The following is a 23,353-nucleotide window of genomic DNA, read 5'->3' as shown; positions in this document are numbered from 1 at the left end:
GACCGATTGGTAGGCTACCCATAACACCGGGCCTCTTGCGATGAACAAGTTGAACTAGTGAGGTGACAAAAGTCACTCACTAGTGAGGTGATTCTTCGTACAAATCACACGACTCATAGAATAGGCCTGGGACAGTCACGTCACACGACCTGACGTTGGTCATTTAACTAGTGACATAGAGTTACACGTTTGGTAGAATGGGTCTAAATGACAAGCAAGAATATCTGAGGAAAAACTCCGGGGAAAATAGAAAAATAGGATACCAGAAGATCCTCGGCAGAACCGATATTAGAACGAGGCTAAAAAACCCTATGATAAGCTTTATGTCTGTATTGATTGTTCGGTGTGGACGTACGGACGTGCTATGAACATTTCTTTTTCATTTCTACATAGCAAACTTGTATGTGTAGCTGAACTCTCTTAGAATATCCTGTATTTTCCTGTGTTCCTAATGCAAATTTGATCATCGCAGGATGCAAGATATTCTTCCGGCTGTTCCCGTTTAGGTTATGACTTTGTTGTACGTGTTGCGCACTTATGTCAGGAAGTATTCATCCTTCCCATTCACGTCAACACTCGATGATAGTGATGCCATTTTATATTATATTTTTTGTGTTCTACTTGTCATTGTGTTCTACTTGTCATTGTGCCCTACCGAGCCAAACAGTGTGCCATGCTGTGTTTCGGCACAGTGTGTAGAGTTGATTCCCACTTGATCAAGCCTCTACTTGATCCACTATGACAAGTTTTTCGGTTTGGAGTTGGAAAACCACCGACTTGCTGGGATTAGGATATAAATTGCCGTGAAATTTTGTAGAGCAAAACAAAAACAACAACGAGTGCCGTGTTATGATTATTTGATTCGGTGACATTATGTCACACACACACACAGTCACGGTTTATGAGCAGTCTCACTAACACTTGTGCTTCAAAGTTCCACGTTTGATTGACAGAGGCGCTGTCTTTTTGATTTGTAGTCTTCGCCTGAATGCAACGGCTGATAGCAGACGCTTCGTGTCTGCCATCCGTGAAGAGAAAAAAGAGATGACAATATTATACCTTCTCTTTCTAAGAAAAAGAGGTGCAACGGAATCATTTTTGCGTCGATTCAACTCGCAACTTCAACCTTACACGCTGTGAATAGTATCGCAATATCAAAGGAGCTTAAAAAATCAATATCAAGCAAGCAATTTTGTTCCAATTTCATGCGTGATATTGAGAGCGTGTGAGAGTGGAAAAATTTCATTTGTTTGATGATTTTGCAAACACTGATTCTCATAAAGTTCTGCAGGCTTCTCAGATGATTTTTTGCCATCTCTCAAGTTTTCTGGATTACCCTTAAATCATAGAACTCATTAAAAGTAAATGCAGTTTCCACCTTGAAGTTGAAGCTGATATACCTAAAATTTTACTGAACTTCCCTTATTATTCCGCAGTCTGTTAATGAAACTTCCCCAAAATCCTCGGTTATTTCTTTCATTTCTCGGAACTTCTTCCAACAATGTTTTTTAACCTATTTGAAGATCTCTTATCATTCCTGAAGTTCTCACTGCTCTTCTGATGACGTTCCTGGAATTGCTGTGAAATAAAAAAAAAAAAAACTTCGCTAAAGATCTCTAAACATCCCGACGTTTTCTGAATCTTCAGTTATGTTTTCGATTTTTTTTTCTAAATCTCTCAAAACTTTCCTGATTTTCTCAGCAATTTATAAAAATTCTAGGGTTTCACTAGTTTCGTGGATTCAATGAAACTGGCCCAGGGTTCACGACATTTACCTGAAGTTCTCGGAACTTCCCTAAAATTCCCGCAATTTTCCTGAAGATCATGGCCTTAGTTCTCACAACTGCTCAAAACTATTTATCTTCCTTATTTTCCCACGAGGTCTTTCAACTCCGCTTTAGTTTAGGTAGCTTCTGTCAAGTATCTGCAATTTTCCTGAAGTTAATGGTACTATCCTTAAGCATTTTTTGACCTCCACTGAATTTGTATACATTTTCCTGAAATCTATCGAACCACCCTGATATCAGAACTATCTGAAAGAAAACTTGCCCGTATCTCAGGATGAACTTGAAATTTTCAGAACTACCTGCAGCAACCTTTTAAATTTTTAGAAATTCCAATAAATTATCATTCCTGAATGTTTTCCGTATTGTGGATAGTACGAAGTCCACCATGTTTCACGCATAGTCTGACGTTTGTACCATATGAGTAAAGAGCTCTAGATTCACCATCAACGCCAATTCTAGACCAACAATTGAAATAAGCGGAACAAACAAACGTAAACAATGGCTTTAAACACAAATTTCTCGATAATCAAAACACATCGAAACAATCTAACACCACCATCTGATAGAGCAAACTTTCTTTATCAAATGACATGGTTCACATGCGTTGGAGTGGTTTGATTCTCGAGGAATTTGCGTTTAAAGCCATTGTTTACGTTTGGTTGTTCCGCCTAATTCAATTTTTGGTCTAGAATTCGTCGTTCCCCACAGCGTGGATATTTGCGGTTTTTTTACGGGACTCAGGTAGTCATGACAGATTCTGATGCAGTAGGTCTCTTTTCTTCATTCGTTTTGTTTTTTAAAGGGTTAATGGTTGCTAAGTAAAGGAAGCAGGGCTGCCAGTAATTCTGAATTGCTAAACCATGATCATCAGCAAGGAAAACATCATAATAAATAAATTGATACCGATTTATTAATGGACGAGAGGGTCCATGAGGTTGGTTGGGTGGGTGGCGTCTTTTGGGGTGTCCATCTAGAACTATGAACATTTTCTGAGAACTCGTAGGCAAATTAATTCCACAGATTCAGGTGGATATACATAAGAGTGATGCAAAATTTGAAATTTGCGCTCCACAATACTTAAACGATTCCAAATCGGATCCTGACTAACCTCTCAAAATTTGAACCCATTTGGTGAGAAACTGAGATGACACAAATCATGTAAAGTTTGTATGGGAATTACTATGGTAAAACCAAGATTTTTGTTCATGTCTATCTAATAATTCACCATATCGGTCTGCTTCAAAAGCTTTCAACTGTTCTTGTAGGAAATTTTCCCAGCTACAACTTTGCTTTAGATTAAATACAAGGATCGAAAGCTATTAATGGTTCAATGCACTGATGTCTTATGATCATACTCAATCAACTGCTCAGCAGGCAACATTGGCGTTTCGTTGAATAGGACACAAAAATTATGGCTACTATGTCACACTGTAAAATACAGTGTTGCCTACAGAGCAGCTGCTTGATCATGTCATAAGTTTACCAATCGCTTAAATAATTAATTACTATTTCCTGTCTCGTTTAACATAGAAACGGTCTTGAGCAAAGTTGTAGCTGAGAAAATTTTCTATAAGAATAGCTATCGAGCTGTTTTGCAGCTCAATATGGAAAAGACTAGAAGGCAATGGAATTTAGGAAAGGGTGTATGCGTGATTCAGTTGAAATAAAATATAAACTGCTTTCAGGGACGTGGTAATTTAAGGGGCACAGCAGCCATAGATATGTTAAGACAAATGTGACGTACGCTTGATCCGGTTCGGAAGACATTATTAGCTGCTTTCGGGGATGTAATTTCATTTTAACAGCTTCTTGTAACCGATAATGATCGATCGTCGGTCGTAGCTTGTTGTGATGAAAGGGCCACGGTTACCTTAGAGCGACCGTTTTTGCTTACTGAGCAGAAGATCGTGGGTCAGAACCCAAGCCTCTTTACATGACTAAGTTGATAGGATCGCGCCATTTGCATGCCAGACCTTAAAAGATCGCATCACTTTCCAATTTGAATTCAGATCTAAATCACCCTTCCCACTTACAAAAAATGTCTTTGTCGTGGCAACCGTGGAGACGCAAAGGTATACTCGGTCTCTAGTAACAACGAGTGTCGAAATCACAAATCGAGTGTCATAAAAATACATGGCATGTTGAGAGATTGAGCTCGAGATAGATTTTTTTTTTCATAAATTTAATTTTTTTTAGATCGCTGGGGACGGTTTAAAATGTAAGAGAAAAAACCATTTTCAAGCAGCGCTGTTTTATAACTTTTCAGGTTCAATCAGAACGATGTGCTACCAAGTGGTACTCGATTATGATGACTAGGTTTGGGAAAAGGTTAATTTCATGAAAATAATGATACAATTATCACTTTTTATTTGTAAATTTTTCAACAGTTATTGGAAAATTGGAAGAGCATTTATTGTTACAGATTTTGAGGATTATTTCCTATCGATTGATGTATTTCGATTTTAATTTAATCTATAAATGACAATGTTATAAGCGTTCAAAACCTTATACCTTTTCGTGACGGTCGAAATTTTAGATTTTCAATTTACCCCCAGTAGCTTCCCAATTTAACGAAAAATGTAACCTAAGCTAGAAGCGAAGACAACAAATCAAGAAGACTGGCAACTTTGCCAGAGTCCAAGCGAGAGATAGAATGGCGCTGTGCTTGAGTGAAGGTGGAAGCAACGCATAGAAAAATGAGAAAATACTCAAACCCTTCTTCTGAGGATGTAATCTTTACTATCAAATTCGTTCGAAGCATTTACCTTTAAGCGGCAGATGACGTGATTGTACCTGTCTCATAGCGTTCGTATGAGAAAATAGAAGAGCTAGCAGTCTTCTTGATTTGTTGTTTTCGCTAGAAGCCAACATATGAACAAAATTTCATTAAAATCAGAAACAATCATGTCCAACCGGTTTAAGTTTTGGGCTGGAAATGCTTTAAAGTAAACCAGGAAAGATGCCAAAATAAACATATAAACAGATAAACAAACAGTAGTAGAAACGAGATAAAAAGATAAATTCAAAGTAAACACAACATGATTAACTGTACATATATCACCCCATGTAGATCAAAGCTATGATTTTCTGTCGGGAACAGTATAAACATTCAATTAATTCGAAAACGAGTTTCCCTTGCGCTTTGACGTTTACAAGCGAACTTTTTTAAGTCTGTAAAATTGTAATTCAACTCTTACATTTAAACTGCTTCAATGTCAGTTAGGGAACAAAATCACAACCTCGCTATCCAAACTAACTTTTCCACTCCGTTTCCCCCCAGAGAGAGAGAGAGAGTCGTGTTTTTGTTTTCGCTCAAAATATAATTCTCTCGAATCTAAATACCCCACAGCAGAAATCAGCACCCACCCAATGACATCAAAAGTCTAACTTTTCGCTGTTTATTATACATCGATCTTCCAGCAACGTCAGCTGCTTCATGCTCCCATAAAGCGTATCACTTATCAGCTATTTAGCGTCATCATTTGCAACGATGATGGATCAAAAGAAAACCCGCACCATTTTTTTCATCATTCTATAATTTTAATCCTTGCCAACTCTCAACCCTCCACACGGACGAGGAAGAGTGCTCATCGTGCGGTGCGGGTAGAGTTTATGCTTCGTTGGGGATATGTTTAGCGTCACATTGGCTGTGGGTGTAAAGTAAATTAGAAGCTATCCCCTCCACCCTAATCCACAACCCGTTCAGGATGAGTCGATGCTGCAAGGATCAAACCAAAGAGGAACCGTTCAAAAGAATCGGGGTTAAATGTGCGGTGAAAAGTGACTACCACGCCCCGTTGCGTTGTCCTGTTTCGCTGTGATGCTCCTTGGGGAGCTTGACGGGGACGAGAGAGGTGCAAATTGGTCCATCGAGCAGAAAGGTGTTTGATTTCGTTTTGCTGACACTTGGGTCGCCGCTCTGATGATGGAAGTGTCGAAAGGGTCGAGATGAAAGTGAGTTAATTCAGGGTGGTGTCTGTAGATAGAAAAATATTCTCCTTGAAAATAATGATGCGGCTATTCCGTTTATGTCGCAGCGAAGCAAGATTTTCTGTTTGTATTAACGCCACTGACTGATCGTTAAGTTATTCAGGAGTATCTATTTCACCCCCACCAAACACGTCTCAACATCAACCAACGACAACTCCATCATCTAAATGGAACCAACGAAAACGTCAAAAATAACCCCACTGCAAGCGTACATGATGCAGTGCAAACCGCTTACCCTCAAGAGCCCCTGTCGAATCCCTTCCAAAATCAACACCCTCCATTCCGTGCCTGAACTGTATTGGGATGCTTAGCTCATGGCTGCTGGTGGCGAGCGAGTGAGTGAGTGTTGTTGGTACAAAAACACAACAACCAAACACCACCGAAAACGACAGCCATCAAACCTCCTCCTGATGTAGGCTCTGCTAGGTGTCAGGAAAAAATCGAACACGCTTCGATCGAAATTTGATGTTTCCGCAATACATAATGCATGGCCGCTGGTGAATAATTGATTACATGCATTTTTATCTCGCTTGGCCATCGCTCTGGGAGATCCAGCTAACTCTGGTCTGGTCCTGTGTCTGTCACAGAACCGATGTTTTTTCTCCTCTCAAACCCCGCGTACGTGTGTGCTTGTGGGTGTGTGTGATGTTCCAATTCGATTCCATCAGCCACCCCCGGCCCGTGGCACTCTTGGGAAGATCCGTTGGGACTATCACCCGTCGTAGATCGAATGCAGCTCACTCTCGCTAGCCTATTTCGATGCCGAGGGAAATTGCCAATCCCTTCGAAATTCGATTTCCATTCCAGTTACCCTTCCCAGCGTGGGCTCAAAATAAACTATGCGAATTATTCGAAATACCACTATTCTATTTTAACGTTTAGTTACGACATCAAACAGCAAACGAGACATACACTCACACGGGTGACACACGAACCAGGCAGCCGCCGTAGAAATGCATCCCAGCTCGTCATCACCCTCACCATTTCGGATGCCGGTAGATGTATGTAGGCCCATGCTACAGATTCCCATCCGTTCGGTGCGGGGGTTGGCCGGAGGACGTGCGTGTTCTACAAATATGGCATGTCGCAGTCAGTGTCGTCGTTTGTCTGTTCCGCTATGGATAGGATTCGACATTCTATGGTTCTATAGACCAGGTCCGGATCGATGTGTGACTTCACGCTTCGTCGGGCTTGCAATTGCACCGATGTATACAATCGGTTTCCAGTCGATGTGAGATGCGTTTTCCTGGGCGTCCGATCATCCTGGCTGATTTGACTAGGTGAAAAGCTTTTGACCGTTGGCATTCTACCTTGCTCAGTTTTTCATGAAACGCGAAACTATAATCATGGAATGAATCCATATGTTACTCTGGTTTTAAAGTACAGTCAATGTGTAGAAAACTTTCCACGCCGATAACGTATTATCAGTGAGTTTCTTGTTCAACTCATACGATTCGTACCACTCACACATCGCATTAAATCCCACCGTCCATGCTCGGGAAAACAACGACCTGTCCAGTTTCAAGTGCACACGTCGTTCATCCCGTGTTGTGCTACGTTGCACACGTACACTTTATACGTCTAATTTTATTTTATGTAGATATAAATTTCACTTTCATTCCGAGTCCGGTCGATGTCAGGCGTTTGCGAGGAGGTGGAACGTGTGTGATGCACTCCACCTACCTTTTCCAATTTCACCGAAAGGGACGGAGTGTAGTTCGAGCGACCTTGTTTTCAATGAGACCCTCGTCAATTTCATTAGGCCAGCATACGATGATGGGGGATTTTCGTGCATTTTAGGGTGATGCAATACTATGACTGGACCAGCTTATTCGTTGTTTTTGTGGAGACGAAACGGAGGAAATTTCGTTGGATTTCTTTTGAAAAATTATCTGTATTGTAAGAGGAATCCAGTCATAGAAGCATCCTTCTTTTCTACAGTTTCAATTCATTCGTTGTTTAGTACCAATATCATCCCACGGGGCTATGTTTACATGGCCCTTATACGAAAACAGCTGTTAAAATCACCGTTCATAGATAACATTATGATGTATTCAGCAAAATTACTTTACAAATAATATGCAGAAATCCAATAATAATGGGGTTTCCATAATGCTAATGTAAAATGTGAGCCAAGTAGTCAAGAAACATTCGATAATTTATGCTCGTACATTTTAACAGTACCAAATGTATAATAAGTGACATATGAGCAGTTCCACGCCAAATGATGAATCGGAAAAACTCGACCTCCTTCGATTTGCAAAAAAAAAATTGCTAAATTGTGTGTGTGTGTGTTTTTTTTTTGTTCAATTATTTATTTGATAAGGCTCAATCGAATAAACTTTACAGAGCCGAGAATTCTTGTTCACTATACAATACATCTTAATACTATAGTCAAAATGTACAACACCATAAACACTTTATCTTCCGCTGTTCAATAAGACTCCTCCATCAGAACGGGAGCCGCTTCCAGTGGTTTCATTGCATGGCAGATTCGCCAACCGGGGGCAGAGCGCTTCCATTGCAGGAATGGACGCAAAACGTGGTCATCACTCACACACTCATCACGAAACGGTTGCTTTCCAAAATCGACGACGCATCGACCGAAAAAACTACTGATGAAGAACAATGAGGAGGACCATACAGTGGCTGGTGCCGAGTAAACAGACGATCGCGTGACACACATCGAAAGTGGTCTGCTTCTGTCAACAGCCGAGTGAACACTGTAAATTGTGTGTTATGGGCAATCATTTATATTATAACAAAAGTTCACCATTTTGCATCTTGCCCTTTTTTTAAAAAAGGCGTCTGTAATTTTTCAATAATTTGTAGCACGAAAAAGTCGATTCTGATCAAAATGATGTCTGAGACATAGTTGTAGTGAAAATTGAAGTTTTTTTTCTGGGAAAAGTGAGTTATTAATTTTGAGTAAAAATCCCAAAACAGTGTTAAAAAATCATAAATTCTTGAAGTTTTTCCTGGAAAAGCTCGCAAAATTTTATTCACAGGGAAAAAAACAAGCCAGAAATCGGAATTTATTTTTGCCACTGTTGCCAAAATCACGACAAATCAATTGGTCATGGTTTCATCGACTATGGATGAGGAGAATTGGTCTTTTATGCCCCACTTCTCCAATATTTACCATGGATCAAAGGAATTCTCCGTTTAATTGAGGGGAAATGAGCTAAATTAGACCACTTTCCGTCATTTTCCGTAGATGAAACGATGACCATTCGATTTGCCGTGATTATTTGTTGAGTGCCTTCAAAACTAACTACAGTCAACTCACCGCAACGTGATATTCTATAACTGGATATTTTCTATAACCCGATTGATTCTGCGGTCCCTTCGTTTTCCCATGGATCGTACTCTCCATAAGGTTTAACATTGTAGTGTGTGCATCTACTTGCTTCGATTCTATCCAATTCCCGTTTAGCCGAAAAAGTAAACAAAATCAAACTATCGTACGACAACGGCGCCGGTGGTGTAGTGGTAAGCGTGATTACCTCTCACCCCAGCAGGCCTGGGTTCAATCCCAGTTGGCGCCGCAGGGATGTTCTGAGGCATAACATCTCTGATCACGCCTTCCTTCGGATGGGAAGTAAAGCCGTTGGTCGTTGCTTGCTATTTTCAGAATTCACACCAGCACAACATCAGCAGCCTCTTATGATGAGAAAAACTAAAATACATAAATTCGTGACGGTCTTCGACGACAGTGTCGACATTTCAGTTTGGTACTGTACTATGATAGCTTGCTTTGAAAGTGTCGGAGGCAAAGGCAGTCGATTTTCACTGAAAATGTGTCAACTACCGTGACCGCTTACAAGACTGATTGTAAGCAAATCTTACATCCCCCGGCTTGGTGTCCTTTGGTGGATAATCTTGTAGTGTTATTTTGATTCTATAACTATATATGGACTCTCTGAGTTCTGTGCTGTTGATATTTAAATCAAACGAACTTTAGAAACATGATCACTGATGATTATATTGAGTACCCAGGACCTATCGACCACACCAGAACGTGTGCCTGGTGTTTCGGGGAAATGGTCCGTACCTTTCATTTGTACCAGGACCTATCCTGAGATAGACGAAACAGGTTATATTGAATGCTCAGGGTGAATGCTGGGTTATTAGGCCGAAGGTCAGTAGGCCGATTGGCCATTAGGCTGAATGATCATTAGGTCAAACAGTTATAAGGCCGAATGGTCATGAGGTTGAACGGTTACTAGGTCGAATGTGAAAGCGGCGCCGGTGGTACGTCAACGTGATAACCTCTCTCCTCAGCAGGCCTGGGTTCAATCCAAGTCAGCGCAGCCGGGATGTTCTGAAGCATAACATCTTTGATCACGCCTTCCTTCGGAAGGGAAGTAAAGCCGTTGGTCCTCGCTTCATAAGTTGATGGGTCGATAGGTAGGGTCTAGGTGTGGGAGCTGCCTCCCTGGCGTCGGTAGCATTGCTGCTCAGCACGGAACACAAGATCGACGGAAATTCAAACCAAGGAAAATATCATTTTCTTCCACTCATTGAACTTAATATGGATAATATACACAAATTTTAAGTTTGATTTTTTTTATTTCTAGGCTTAAAAATAATTAAACTTAGAGAAATTTTCAAGATCCTATTTACTGGGTATTTTCCAAGATTACAGATTGAAAAGAACTATAAGAGATAGCTCTATGGAGTTGTACGCAATGGTGCCGTAAGACTACGTGGTCTTATATAATAAATCTTATTTGTTAACTGCAGCAGAAGCTTGTGTTTTATGTAGAAATTGGAATTTGAGTGGGGTTCTCTCGGTTTATACTCTTTAGTATGACGCACTTGACATACATGGCCCACAGCGACTCACGAAGGCTACTGATTCTGATCAATACAGATGCGGCTTCTTCCTCCTTCTATGGATGCTCATGTGGGCTGCAGCTCGCTGCTTGCAGGCAGCCTTTCGTTGTGTACTTGAGAACACCACCACTCACCACGCGTTGATTCAATAAACACCGTTTGGTGAGACCGTATGGAATTCAACTTTGAAATCTGTGTTAGGGAAATCGGCTTTGGCAGGCAAACGGTGATAGTTTTAATTAACAAAGCAACAGTGGCACATTCTTCCATTCTTCCAGTGACATTTTGAAAAATGATAAAGTCTTAATCAGATATGTAGAAATATTTCTGATCGATAAGTGATAAAATTATTGAAATTGGTTCAGGGGCAGCTGAGCTATTGACGTTAAAAATCTTTCATAATTTTGTCAATTACGTCAAAAACATCAAGATTAAGGATCTTGTGCATTTTCAAGGCCCCTCCTCCCCAAGGGAGTTCTCGGAAGAACTGTGAGGAAAACATCATGTAATCTGCTTTCAATATAGTCCTGAGGAACTCCAGATTCTATGTGAAACCTAAATACCAAGGTTGTTCTGAGTCGAATTTCAAGCAAACCCTGAATAGGATTCGTATAAAATTTAATGCGAATTCATACATATTTCTGAAGTTAATTCCTAAGGAATCCTGAAAAGGAAATTCCAAGAAGAATTCCATTTGATTCTGATGATAATTTCAAAAAGTTTGAGGAAGAAAATGAATCTGGAACATACTTCCATGGCCAATTCCAGGACAGTTCTGACTGGAACATCAATTTTTTTATTTATTTATTTGTCGTCAATCAGTGTAGACCGTTTTACAATAGTTCTGTTGCCTTACATGCTATTTAAATTCAAACGTTTTATTTGAAATTGTTAATAAATGTAAATTACATATACAAATATCTAAGAAATAAAAATTGTTTAAACTTAACGAGATGAAAGCTTAGCAGTTAGTGTTCTCCTGACTGTATCTTTAGACATCGTTAGATCTATACGCTCACAATAATTATTATAAACTCTCATCATTCTGTTCATTGGTCTATTTTTACCATAATTCGTTCTGTGAGGTGACAGTTGAAATACATTTCGAGTTCTTAACATGCGTGATGGTACGTAAAAATGTAAGCCTTCTAATATTTTTTTCTGAATTTACGCGTTGTGAGATAATATTATTAACAAAGGAAATCATGGAAATTTCTCTTCGTTTCTTAAGTATTTCAATGTTTATCAACATGCAACGGGACTCATAAGAAGGAAGGGGAAAAGAGGTCCAGCCTAGTTTCCTAAGAGCAAATAACAAAAACTGTTTTTGAACTGATTCTATACGATTTATATAAGTTTCATGGTATGGAGCCCAAACCAACCTGCAATATTCGAGAATTGATCTCACGTAAGCTATATAAAGTGTTTTGATGGTATATGGGTCTTTAAAATGATAACTAAATCTTTTTATCAATCCCAATATATTATTTGCTTTGTGAATTGTGGTATTCACATGATCTACAAATGTCAACTTCGAGTCTAGAATTACTCCTAAGTCCCTAATTTTATCGCACCTTACAACCAGCTGGTTTCCTAGAGTACATGTAAAATCTAGAGTAGTGTGTTTTCTGGAATAAGATATAATATTGCATTTTTTTAACATTAATGTCCAACAGACTTTTAACGCACCAATTGTAGAAAACATCATTGAATGAGAAACCTATGGAATTTGTTACTTCACTACAAGAGAATGTGGAATGGAAACTTTCAAAGTGAGTAGAATTCAACAGGAATAAAATTTAAATGAAATTCTGAAATTAATTCATAAAAAATTCTGACAATTGAATTCCGGGGATGATTCCAATGAAATTTCAAGGGAATTGCAATCACGTTCCGGTGATAATTTTTAGAGAATTCAAAATAGGGTTCCATGGAATAGTGATGAGCATTTTAAAACATTTATGGAAGCCCTGAGTATAACTTAAAAGGAGTTCCTGGAAAAATTCCATATGAATTTCTGGAAATACTTAGTAAATGCTGAGGAAAACTCTAAGTGAATTTTCCAGAGAAGTTTCGGGGAAGTCAAAGGTAATACTGCATAAATTATTAAAAATTTGAAGAGCATTGCAGATGGAATTCAAAAAGTGTTCTGCAGATGATTGTTAAGAGTATTATGGAGTAAATTACAAGAAAATATTAGAAAGAGCTTGAGGATGAACTCTGGGGGTATTGTGAGATGATCAAAGCAATTTTTTTTTCAAAACAATAAATATTATATAGATTGCCAGGGTGTAGGAATAATTTTAATAAAGATTTTTTTTTTCGAGATATATGCTTGAAAGAAAGGATCAAGATGCAGGATTTGTAAAATTTAGGAAACAATGTATTTTTATATTTTATGTTTACAAAAGTATCAAATCATGTCATTTTATTCTAATATATTCCAGACCTGGAGAAATTTCCAAGACTACAGCCCAAAAAGTCAGAACAAATATCTAAGTTATAAATGTTAAAACTATAACCGTGTAAGGAAGCTCGTCAAAATTTATTCAATTCTGTGTGTGTGTGTGTGTGTGTGTGTGTGTGTGTGTGTGTGTGTGTGTGTGTGTGTGTGTGTGTGTGTGTGTGTGTGTGTGTGTGTGTGTGTGTGTGTGTGTGTGTGTGTGTGTGTGTGTGTGTGTGTGTGTGTGTGTGTGTGTGTGTGTGTGTGTGTGTGTGTGTGTGTGTGTGTGTGTGTGTGTGTGTGTGTGTGTGTGTGTGTGTGTGTGTGTGTATGTGTGTGTGTATTCCCTCTAACATCCACTGACCGGCAGTATTATTATGGAAGAACTCTCTCTAAAATGTTGCATTTATGGTCATTGTTGACAGTTTTAGTCCGGGAGTTTGAAGGTGATAGCTCTATTGCAGATCCAGAAACCCATTTCAGAATGTCTGGAGAGTCACGCCCATTCTGAGGCTACTTTTACTCACAATAAGCCCCGCATGAATGCATCACCGTTATTAAATGGATATTGGTTATACAAACACACTTTAAGGTTCGAAAATATTCATTTCAACCCTGGCATGTGTTTAGTTTAATATTGATATTTAATTTGTAAACAATCATCTGGACAGCTCTCACCATGTTCTGCTCTTCCACCGCCGTTAATTGCTTCCAATGGAATCCCTTGGACTTTTTCTCTAATACTTTGTATTTCATTCCGTGTTTCACCGGCAATTTCCTTCCGTAGATTGTCCTTAGTTGGTTCTAACATGATTCTGTCTTTTCCGGGTTGTTCTTGTTTTCCGAGGGAGATAAATCAGCACTAATTTTTGTTCTTGGTTCAATGTTGACTACTTCTCCAAACTCAAGCAAAGTAATAATATACAAGCAATATTGCGACTATATGGTTACTTGGGTACTCATATGGCCGTCAAAATGGTTCATCGGTTGCAAACTGAAGTATTTCTGAAAGTGGTGTGTTATATTTCTCAATGTTTTGATTTTATCCTAACGTTACCTCAATAGTATATCACAGACAAACAGACACAACACATTGAACATTTCTCATTGTAAATCCTACCGCTATCTGTCATATACACTGTGATGCAGTGGCGTCGCGTCCACTTGTGCAAACTGTGCACGACACAGGTGTAAATAATTTAAAAAAAAATGCGTTTAGATTTGTATAGATTTTATGGTCAAATTATAGCTTTACTACTTCACTCCAGACCACAAGTGACCATGAATACACTATTTTATAGCGTAGTTCAATTAAATCTTCGGCCTTGGTTTGCTTCAAAAAGGATTAAATTCAGTTTGGATGGTCTGCCTAATCCCTAATGCATTGATTTCTAAGCATGTCGATAACACTACCATGTCAAAACTCATTAAATACTGCACCTAAAAGCAAGCTGTTTTTGGATGGTGGGTGGCAAGTTTGTGAATGGTCAAATGCTTGATGTAAGCTAAGCAGACCGTTTATCACCTCTTCAAACATACCACAAATTTATTTCCACAATACATGGCGGTTTGCACAACTAGTTGTAATTTAAGCTTTCAGCAGTCACGCGGCAAACGGGAGCAACACGGAAACAACAGTCTGGTACGCTTTGGACGTTATCATACTTGCAAACATGTTTGAATGTGTGAGTTTAATTTAGAAGAACATTTGTGGTGTATGGGTGCCTAAAGCGTGCATTTCTCGCTGTGCACTTGGATATCTGATTGCAGGCAAAGAGGGTAATGGAGAAAGAGGGCGCAAAAGCTCGCTCTCACTCTCTTGTCAGTTGTAAATCTCTCAATCGACCACTCTGTCAAGCAGTTTTGACGTGACTTTCTACCAGCGATTTCACAAAACTGGACCAACTAATTTCTACTTTTTTATGAAACGCACAAATGTTGGCTTCTATTTTCGTGGTTCTAGAAGAAAAAATCTCAAAATGATGTTTTATTTCAAAGTTCGAGTGGTAGTAAACGTCATTTTAACTGCTTGAATGAAGTTGTTAATTACTGATGATTGCTCCGGTGCGCCTTTCAAAACTTATAAGCTTCCCCTGGTTCATTCTGATATTGTTGTCCTGATGAATAAAGAGTTGATTAATTCAAGTTTGCTTCCCAGGGGGCTTCATGAATTTTCTTTATATTTTGACACTGTTAGGTATAAAAAAAAGATTTTGTATTGAACTTCAGTGGAAAGAGTTAGCTTTTGATAAAACCAAAAATTCTAGCTGAACATTGCATTAGGTCCTAAGTAACATTGACAGATTCTCTCCGTCGATTTTCTGTTTGCATCTCCACGGCCATGTGAATACATTCCCATGCATTTTCAGCACACAGATCGATAAAAGAAGCTTTTATCTAGCATCTTATACGACAAACACAACAAGAAATGGTTATGTGCTCAAGTTATTAACGAAAGAGAAAGTCGACGAAGAGAATTGATCAATATTACTTAGGACCTAATTCAATGTTCAGCTTGAATTAGTTAAGTTTTGCAATTACTCCTACTTCGGTTTGCGCGAAAAGGGCCATACAAGTTTTGCTTACACAAAATTATAGGCCCTTCAAATGTTACATTAGGTAATGATTAATATAGTAACTGAGCACTATAGCTGTTTAAGATATTTTTTAGCAGAAGAAGCATGTTTTTGCCTGAATAAGCTCTTATTGAACGACCAATGTTTGTTGAGTATAACGAACAAAGTTAGGTGCACAGGTAAACAAATGAGGCACGCGACGCCTCTGCTGTGATGGGCAATACACTCAACAGATGGGTGTAGTATGTAAACGTAAAACGCAAGGGAATTGTGTGCGCCACAAGTGGCATTACTACCAACTAAGATACATTTAAATTTACCGTTAAAAATGATTTCGATGAAAAATTTAAGAGTGTTATGACTTGTTGTCTGTTATCATACCTTCACTATTGCAACTTCGAGCAATCCGCGAAAGTACTTGCATTTTTCTCAGGCACTTTTGATCTAATTGCAACCACTCTCTTATGCTCGAAATGTGCCATGACCAATTTGGCACAACGACGCAAAATTTATTTGATTCTTGGCTAATAACCATTCGGTTTAATGGCCGGACAACCTTACGGCGATAGTGCCCCTTCCAGAAATGACCAGAACCTTTGAAATCTGGCGTATTTTGTGTGTATTGGCTTATTATTATAAGTTTACTACTTAGAGTTTCCAAAAATAGATGCTTGATTTTTTTTCTTTGAATTCACATGAGTAAATTAGACCAGAAAGGGGAAATGGATGTAATGTCGGCCTGAATGCCCCTAATTTGAGCCCATACATAAATTCAGCAATCGACTACATTTTCAATAGCGACCAAAATATCCGTTAGTACCGTCCCAATGACGTGCTAACATTGATAAATAGCAGATTTTTAGCGATGGGTCCAATCTTAGATTCATAGGCCAACATTAGAACCATTTCCCCTATTACAGTAAATGGATTATTTCGGTATTATTCTTGAAATTTTAGGCGAAAAAAATTGTTTTATTCTATAAGTTGATAATTATATCACACGATGGTCCCTGCAATATTGAGTTATGGAGAGCTGACTTGAATTCTTTTCTTAAAAAATAAAATTAAATCGATGGGTGATAGATTAATCGACGGAAGATGACGGAAAGTGGAGTAAAGAAGCCTCATTTCCTCTAAATTATACGAGGATTTCCTCTGAATCATGGCTAATATTGAGGAGATAGGGCAACACTGCCCACTTCCCGTCATCTGTTATTGATGAAACCATGACTAATCGGTTTGTTTAAGTTGAGGTCCAGCGGCAAAAATAAGTTCCGTGTTTTGGCCCGATTTTGCACACTTTGCAATATTGCATCGATCTCATCGTCCGTAGGAGTGACAGACCATGTATTAAGTTTTGCAAACTACGCAACGAAGGGGGTTTTTAAAATTGGTCTTTAAGCTAGTTTTAACTCATGGAAGATGAGAAGTGAATTTCAGGAAAACTCCAAAAAATTTACTTGCAGTGCTCCTTGCAGTTTTCGATCAAATTCCTGGACAGGAATTTTATACCTCGCTTGACCAGAAGAGTATCCCGGAACAATGTAAAATCAAAAAGAAGTCATGATTAGTCTAGTCTAGTCTAGTCTACACATATACAGCCAGTACTTAAAAGAATCCTGGAAAATGATACATCTATAATTTTTCTTGTCATTATTAATGCCTGCTGCACATCAAGGATGTGAAACAAACAATAAAGCGGCCAGGCCTACTGTGTAGCGTTTAGTTAATTTTTGCGGAAGTGAATGTTTACCATGTCTACTTAATAAGTATAGACAGTAGTTAACATTTAATCCACAGGTAATCAAAGAGCGGGGACATACCGTACCAACCACTCCGTATGCAAGATTTGAAAATAGGCTATATAAATCGTTGGGAGTGACAGAGCTAAGAAAGTTAATGTACACTCCTTGGTTGTCCGATCTCCTAGGATGGAACACAGGTATTTACCCCTTGTGTTCGAGCGTACAGTCCTCCCTCCGTACAAGCGTGGACGGCACAGCCAACCCACTGCCATCCCTCAATCGATCCAGCCAACCTCAGTCGAAGGACAACAGAGAGCGGTGTGCGGACGTAACCTATACGGAGGGAATGCTGTATTCGCCTAGGTTATAGCGCCCTTGCTCGCTACCATTTTCTTCTAGCGGTTGGGACCTGAGCACTAACTCTTGTCCTAGCCCTATATGGCATATGGTTATAGTGCCATTACTCGCTTTCTGAAAAGAGAAGAAGGGAAGGGAAAGCAAGGAAAAGGACTTGGGAAAAGGAAATGCGGAATTCCTTTCCTCATTAGTATTTGTATCGTCAACTTTTATGAAAACTATATAAATCATTTTTCCTTGGTCAGAGGTATTATTACGACATTTGAATAAGATTGTCTTATCATTTATTATTCAAAATTTAATGTTATAATGATCAACATAGCTTTGGATTATCCAATATAAATCGGTAACACTGTCCTGCAACCGATGATTTTTCTAATCCGAAAACTAAAAGTAACGAAAAAGCACTGATGCCTTCATTAAGTTCCACTTTCACGCGACGTTCAATGGTTAAACAAGTAAACAAGTTATTAAAATGTAATCACGTTCCCGAAAGCAGTCAACAATGTATCTTAAACCGGATCAAGCGTGCGCCCTATTTTTCTAAACATTCCGACGCGTTCCGCCCAATATCTATCAATTACGTTTTTCTACAATAGTAGGCTGGGATAAATCCTAATTCGACCGACACGTGTTTGTTGAAAAATTATATTCTGCCTAATATCAGTAGTCAGTAGTCATTAGGAAACCTGTTACTATATTACCACATATGTTTCCTTCTTTCATGAATTTGTTTTACGAACATGATCTAACACAACCTTTTTCTATGACAAAACTATATTCTGATAAAATTGGATCATTGCCTAGACCAACTATTGAAACTAAAGAACAAAGCAATTGGCCACGTGTCTGGAATAATATTAACTTAAAGAACCTGAACTCAAATGAAAAATCTATTCTTTATTTACTTTATAATAGGAAAATTGATCACAGAGCTCATTTGTATCGCATAGATATCGCTGACAACCCTAATTGCTTATCATGCGGATTCCTCGAAGATCTTGAGCATATATTTTGTAAACGTTTTTCGGTCAATCAGTCATGGAACTATTTTATTAGACATTTACTAAACAGATTTGATCCTCGTTTAATGCGCTTCTTAACCTTTTCCAGTTTGATAGCTCCAACCTTAGAAGAGTTTTGCAGGGATGACAAAATTATGATTCTAAGAAAATTTGTTCAGTTTAGTCAATATATTTTGGAAACAGAACGACATATTGCCTAGCTTCAAATTCTTCTTAGAAATAAATGCCTGTAATTAGTTTAGAATAGCTTAGCTTGTAAGACATGTTTATATGTTAGGAAGACAGAATAAAGATTTTATAAAAAAAAATAGACTAATTTTGTACAGATTTGACTGATGCAATTTTTCATTCGTTCATTTATTGTATGTACTGTATGTATCTACAATCACACTCCTGTCTGGCAGTGGTCTGGCAGTGGTATTATGTATAAAATCTACCTGTAACCATTTTTTTTATGACTGCAAAAAGTTTGAACTCTGGAGTTCGAAGGTGATAGCTTTACCGTATACCCATTAGCCCATTTCAAGATCGCATGCTTCCGAAGATTTTGCTTACAATAAGCCCCGCTCCGGTACAGTATCGATGCTGATAATGTACTGAAACTTTCTATAAAACAGTAGCGCAAAATTTGATTGACGCGTATTTAATGATTTAAAAAAAAATATTTACAATAGAATTACCACAAAAATTAAGGAACGAGCTCACCCAATTAGTATCCAGAAAAGAACGGCACGGCTTAACAGGGTTTAACCAATGGGAATCTTTTCTTTCCATGCTGATTTCACGGTCTAAATCACTAACACTGGCACAACACGGTTACTGAATACGTAAAAACTGAACTGGACTATACATTTGGAAATAATTCAAACGAAAATTCTTCCGGATGGCGTAGCGCCACCAGCCAAAACGCTGACAGAAGATTATCGCAAAAAATCCCGACAATAGAAAACAAACACGTTTGATCGCGGCCAAGGCACACTTCGATCTCCGTAAAATCAAAAAGAAATCATGATTCCCCAAAAACTTCCTTGTCTGGAAAGCAATCTGCAGTTGTGGGCTGAAAAACAAAACTTGATTCTGGGACCATGAACCAGCAAATTAACCAGCAGGAGGACCTACGGAAGAGTCTACTGCCTTTTTTTGGAGCAGCATGAGGTGTACTACCTATTCTGGCCGGACTTTGCAAGCTGCCACTTCTCAAATTCCACTAAACAGTGGTGCAGCGAAAATGGCGTTACAGTGGTTCCCAAGGAGATGAATTCGGCCAATACTCCGGAACTAAGGCCAATTGAGGAATACTGGTTCAACTGTGAAGCACATACTGAAGAGAAATGGTGGAACTGCATTTGACCTGAAGGATTTCAAGCGGAAATGGAATTTGGCAGCCAAACAAGTGGGAACAGAGCTCGTGCAAAAGATAATGGGCCGTGTACGAAGAAAAGTTCCAAGAATAGCCTATGGTAAGAAGGACGACAAAAACAATGTTCTTACAATAAGCTAAATACCTAACAATGTATAGTTGTTACATTGAACTATGAAAGATAAAATGCACTTTTCATCCCTAACAAGTATTTCGTGTTCAACCTATAATAGACCAGTTCGACAGTGAGCATGCACGATGATCGATTCTGTTCGTCGATTTTCTTTTTAAATTGCTGCAGCTTATGGAAGTTATTTTCTGAAATTTGTCCAAAACAGTGCGTAACAGCAACAAAAAATCCACCGAGTTATAAAAAAAAAAGTAAATTAACGAAGAGAATCGATCATCCCGTTTACGCCCTTACGCATGCTTAGTGCTTACTGTCGAGTTTTAAAGAATAGTTTTAAGTATTTTTAAGCAGCCTGTGTACCTATCCTTTTGAAAGATGGTGTAGCAAATAAATAGAAACTCGCCAGTTAGTTTCAAATAAATTTATCTAATTAATCAACCAGCTAACACGCCGCATCCATTCCTGTACCTACGTGTGTCAAAATGATTTCACCGTCACCACCGTCAACAGCGATTCGCATAGATTTTCACATGCAGTCAGGAAGCTTCCATGCTATCGAGGTAGAAGGAAGGGTGATTGGTTGATTGCTGGCTGAATGAATGGATGAATGAATCGATGAATGGAGGGGAGAGTTTGGCTGACAGTGTCAGGAAATCATTTTGAATCTTTATGCGTTAAGCAATGTGACCAAGTTTAGGGGGTGGGAAAGGGTAGCATGAGTGGCAGCAGCAGCCGACTTTGGGACATTCAATCGGTCTCCATAAAATGTATTCCATAGGAATGCTGTAAAGGCAATAAATCAAGGATAGAGTAGAATACCTTTGGTTGAGGCTGGGCTACCGCATTCTCCCCCTAGGAAAATGCTCTCTGCATACATACACATACACACACAAGTATACATTCTCAAAAACGGGTCGTGTTTTATGGTCGCTTTCAAGTGTGTAGTAAAAGTTTTGCTGGGAAATCGTATGCGTTCGATCCGATGCTAGACATCGCAGTCATCGATTCACACAGAGCCTCTGGTTCTGTCTACCTGTTTACTGTTATGCAAATTCCATCCCATACCTCTGGACGGAACACCGAGCAAAGATTGCGGAAACATGGATTTGATTTCAACGGGATTGCTGGATCGGATTCGGGGGCCGGGTTTCGGTGACAGATTTACATGGCTCGGTGAAAACTATAAATTTAATTTCGTTGTAAACTATATCGTTGGAAAATGGTGATAGTGGGACGAAAGTTTCCATCAGGAGAAAGTGTCACTGTTTGTTGTATAAATTATGAGGTACGTTAGGTTTGCAGGACAATTTATTCAAAGAAGAGTGTTTACCGTTTGAGCTAATATCCGGTGATACGCTTAATCCAATTTCTTGCAAACACGACATTAGCATAAACTCCTGGATAGTTACCACATCCTTTTCCCCAAGAAACGATTCCAACTTGTTTTCCGTTGCAAACCAACGGTCCTCCGGAGTCACCTTGGCACGAGTCCTGTCCAGCTCCACCCGCACAAACCATCTTCTCGTCTACCTTTCCGCCGTAGTATTGGTTGCACTTGTCCCTAGGCACCAACCGCACGTGTGCTGCTCTTAGTTGATCATAGCTTTGCGAATCATTCATGGTTCGTCCCCATCCAGATATGAGACAATCGGCTTCAAAATCCATATCTGCATCCGTCGAAGCCAATTCTACGCGTTGTGCTACGGCGCCAAAATCCAGTGACGTTTCCAGATGCAGCAGTGCAAAGTCATTCAACCAACCGTACGGATCATGGTCGGGGTATTGGACGACCGACTCCACTTGATGCACCACTCCGCCGTGCTGATGGAAAGAAGAGCCCACTCGAACGGACAGATAGCGTGGGATGGTGTCACTGAAATTGATTATCGTTGCTCTGCTAGTGACGATTTCATAAATCTTGCACAACACTCGGAACTTACTCGGTGCAATGTGCCGCCGTTAGGATCCATCTTTCACTGACGATTGTACCTCCGCAGATTTGGTAGTCTACATCGAGGACGGCAACCTGGTATGGGAATTGTTCGATTTCCACGGCATCACCGCCGACAATTTTTCCGTTGCTTTTTAGAACCGATCCTGAAATGCTACTACATAGGCTCAGAAGGATCACTGCCAACAATGCACGGAACGACTTCATGGTGAGACTGTGCAAATGGAACTGAGTGCAATTATTTTTTCAAATGATTCACAGTTTGACTCTTATCGCATGGCGAAGAGCATATATCCGAAGACGGTTGATCTTGAGGTTAATGTTCCAAGGTAAAGTCAGCTGAATGATAAGATAATTGATAACGTGAAGAAGAATGAATTTGCAAAGTATACTTAAGGCTCAGTGATAGCAGCAATTTTACTCTTGATAATAATCTTAGCATTGTTGCTTATCAATTTTATATCTACTTAGGGGAGATTATCGTTAGGTCCTTAAGTGGGTACTTTGAGGGATGGGGGCCCAGCAGCGCTCCGTTCTAAATTACGATCAGCACAATCATTTTACGAGCACAACTTGTTGTTGAAATAATGAAGCATGATTAGCACTCCAAACAGACATCTCCGGTAAAATGTGTGTTTGAAAAATCATTGCTTCGATACATTTTAAATCCATTGATATTGACAAAATCTTCAAAGTATGTGGTTATAAATGACGCTAAAATATTTGAAATTCGTCAATGGCTGAGCTATGATTTTTCAAATATTGCAAGTGCCGTGGCACATTTTACCGGAGACATTGTGTTCGAGACTTTAAATAAAAAACCCAAACATTCCCTCGATAAAAAAATTCTAACGCATGAAACGCACACGACGATCCACTGCCATTAGCTCTCCCTTGAAGGAAAACTCACCAACGAAAAGCATCGGAAGCAGAGGGGTTGAAAAGTTTGTTTACCATCATCAGAGCCCAAAATGCATCGGTAAACATCGGCAATTCCTGGTTCATGCTGTGCGAGTGGATCCATTCTCCCGAACAGAGAGGAGCAGCATCTCGACGACGATGACGACAGCAGCTTGGTTGTAGAGAGAGCGAGAGAAAAAAGCATCCTCAAGTGTTTGCATTCGCCGTGAGGTGTTTGGATCGAAGAAAT

At 39.2% G+C, this 23,353-nt stretch overlaps 1 protein-coding gene across 1 annotated transcript; it reads right to left on the bottom strand.

Moving 5' to 3' along the window:
- Positions 1-21,542: 21,542 nt before the first annotated feature.
- On the bottom strand, positions 21,543-22,413 carry LOC135703655 (trypsin-4-like). Its single transcript, XM_065224934.1, has 2 exons — positions 22,193-22,413; positions 21,543-22,125 (listed from the first exon to the last, which is right to left on the bottom strand). The coding sequence occupies exons 1-2, from the start codon at positions 22,408-22,410 to the stop codon at positions 21,591-21,593; spliced, it is 753 nt and encodes a 250-aa protein (XP_065081006.1). The 5' UTR covers positions 22,411-22,413; the 3' UTR covers positions 21,543-21,590.
- Positions 22,414-23,353: the final 940 nt, after the last annotated feature.

This window comes from Ochlerotatus camptorhynchus, unplaced genomic scaffold (genome assembly GCF_037179485.1).
Source record: "Ochlerotatus camptorhynchus isolate MF236.1 unplaced genomic scaffold, CSIRO-AGI_Acam_v1.1 ptg000220l, whole genome shotgun sequence".
Lineage (NCBI taxonomy): Eukaryota > Metazoa > Arthropoda > Insecta > Diptera > Culicidae > Ochlerotatus > Ochlerotatus camptorhynchus.
This window is presented reverse-complemented; position numbering and strand designations above follow the sequence as displayed.

Bases quoted from the DNA above. Each gene is read 5' to 3' on its own strand.
- LOC135703655 (XM_065224934.1), bottom strand. From the start codon at position 22,410: ATGAAGTCGTTCCGTGCATTGTTGGCAGTGATCCTTCTGAGCCTATGT. The intron at 22,126-22,192 runs GTAAGTTCCGAG...AATCAATTTCAG, and splicing joins ACGGCGGCACATTGCACCGA to TGACACCATCCCACGCTATC.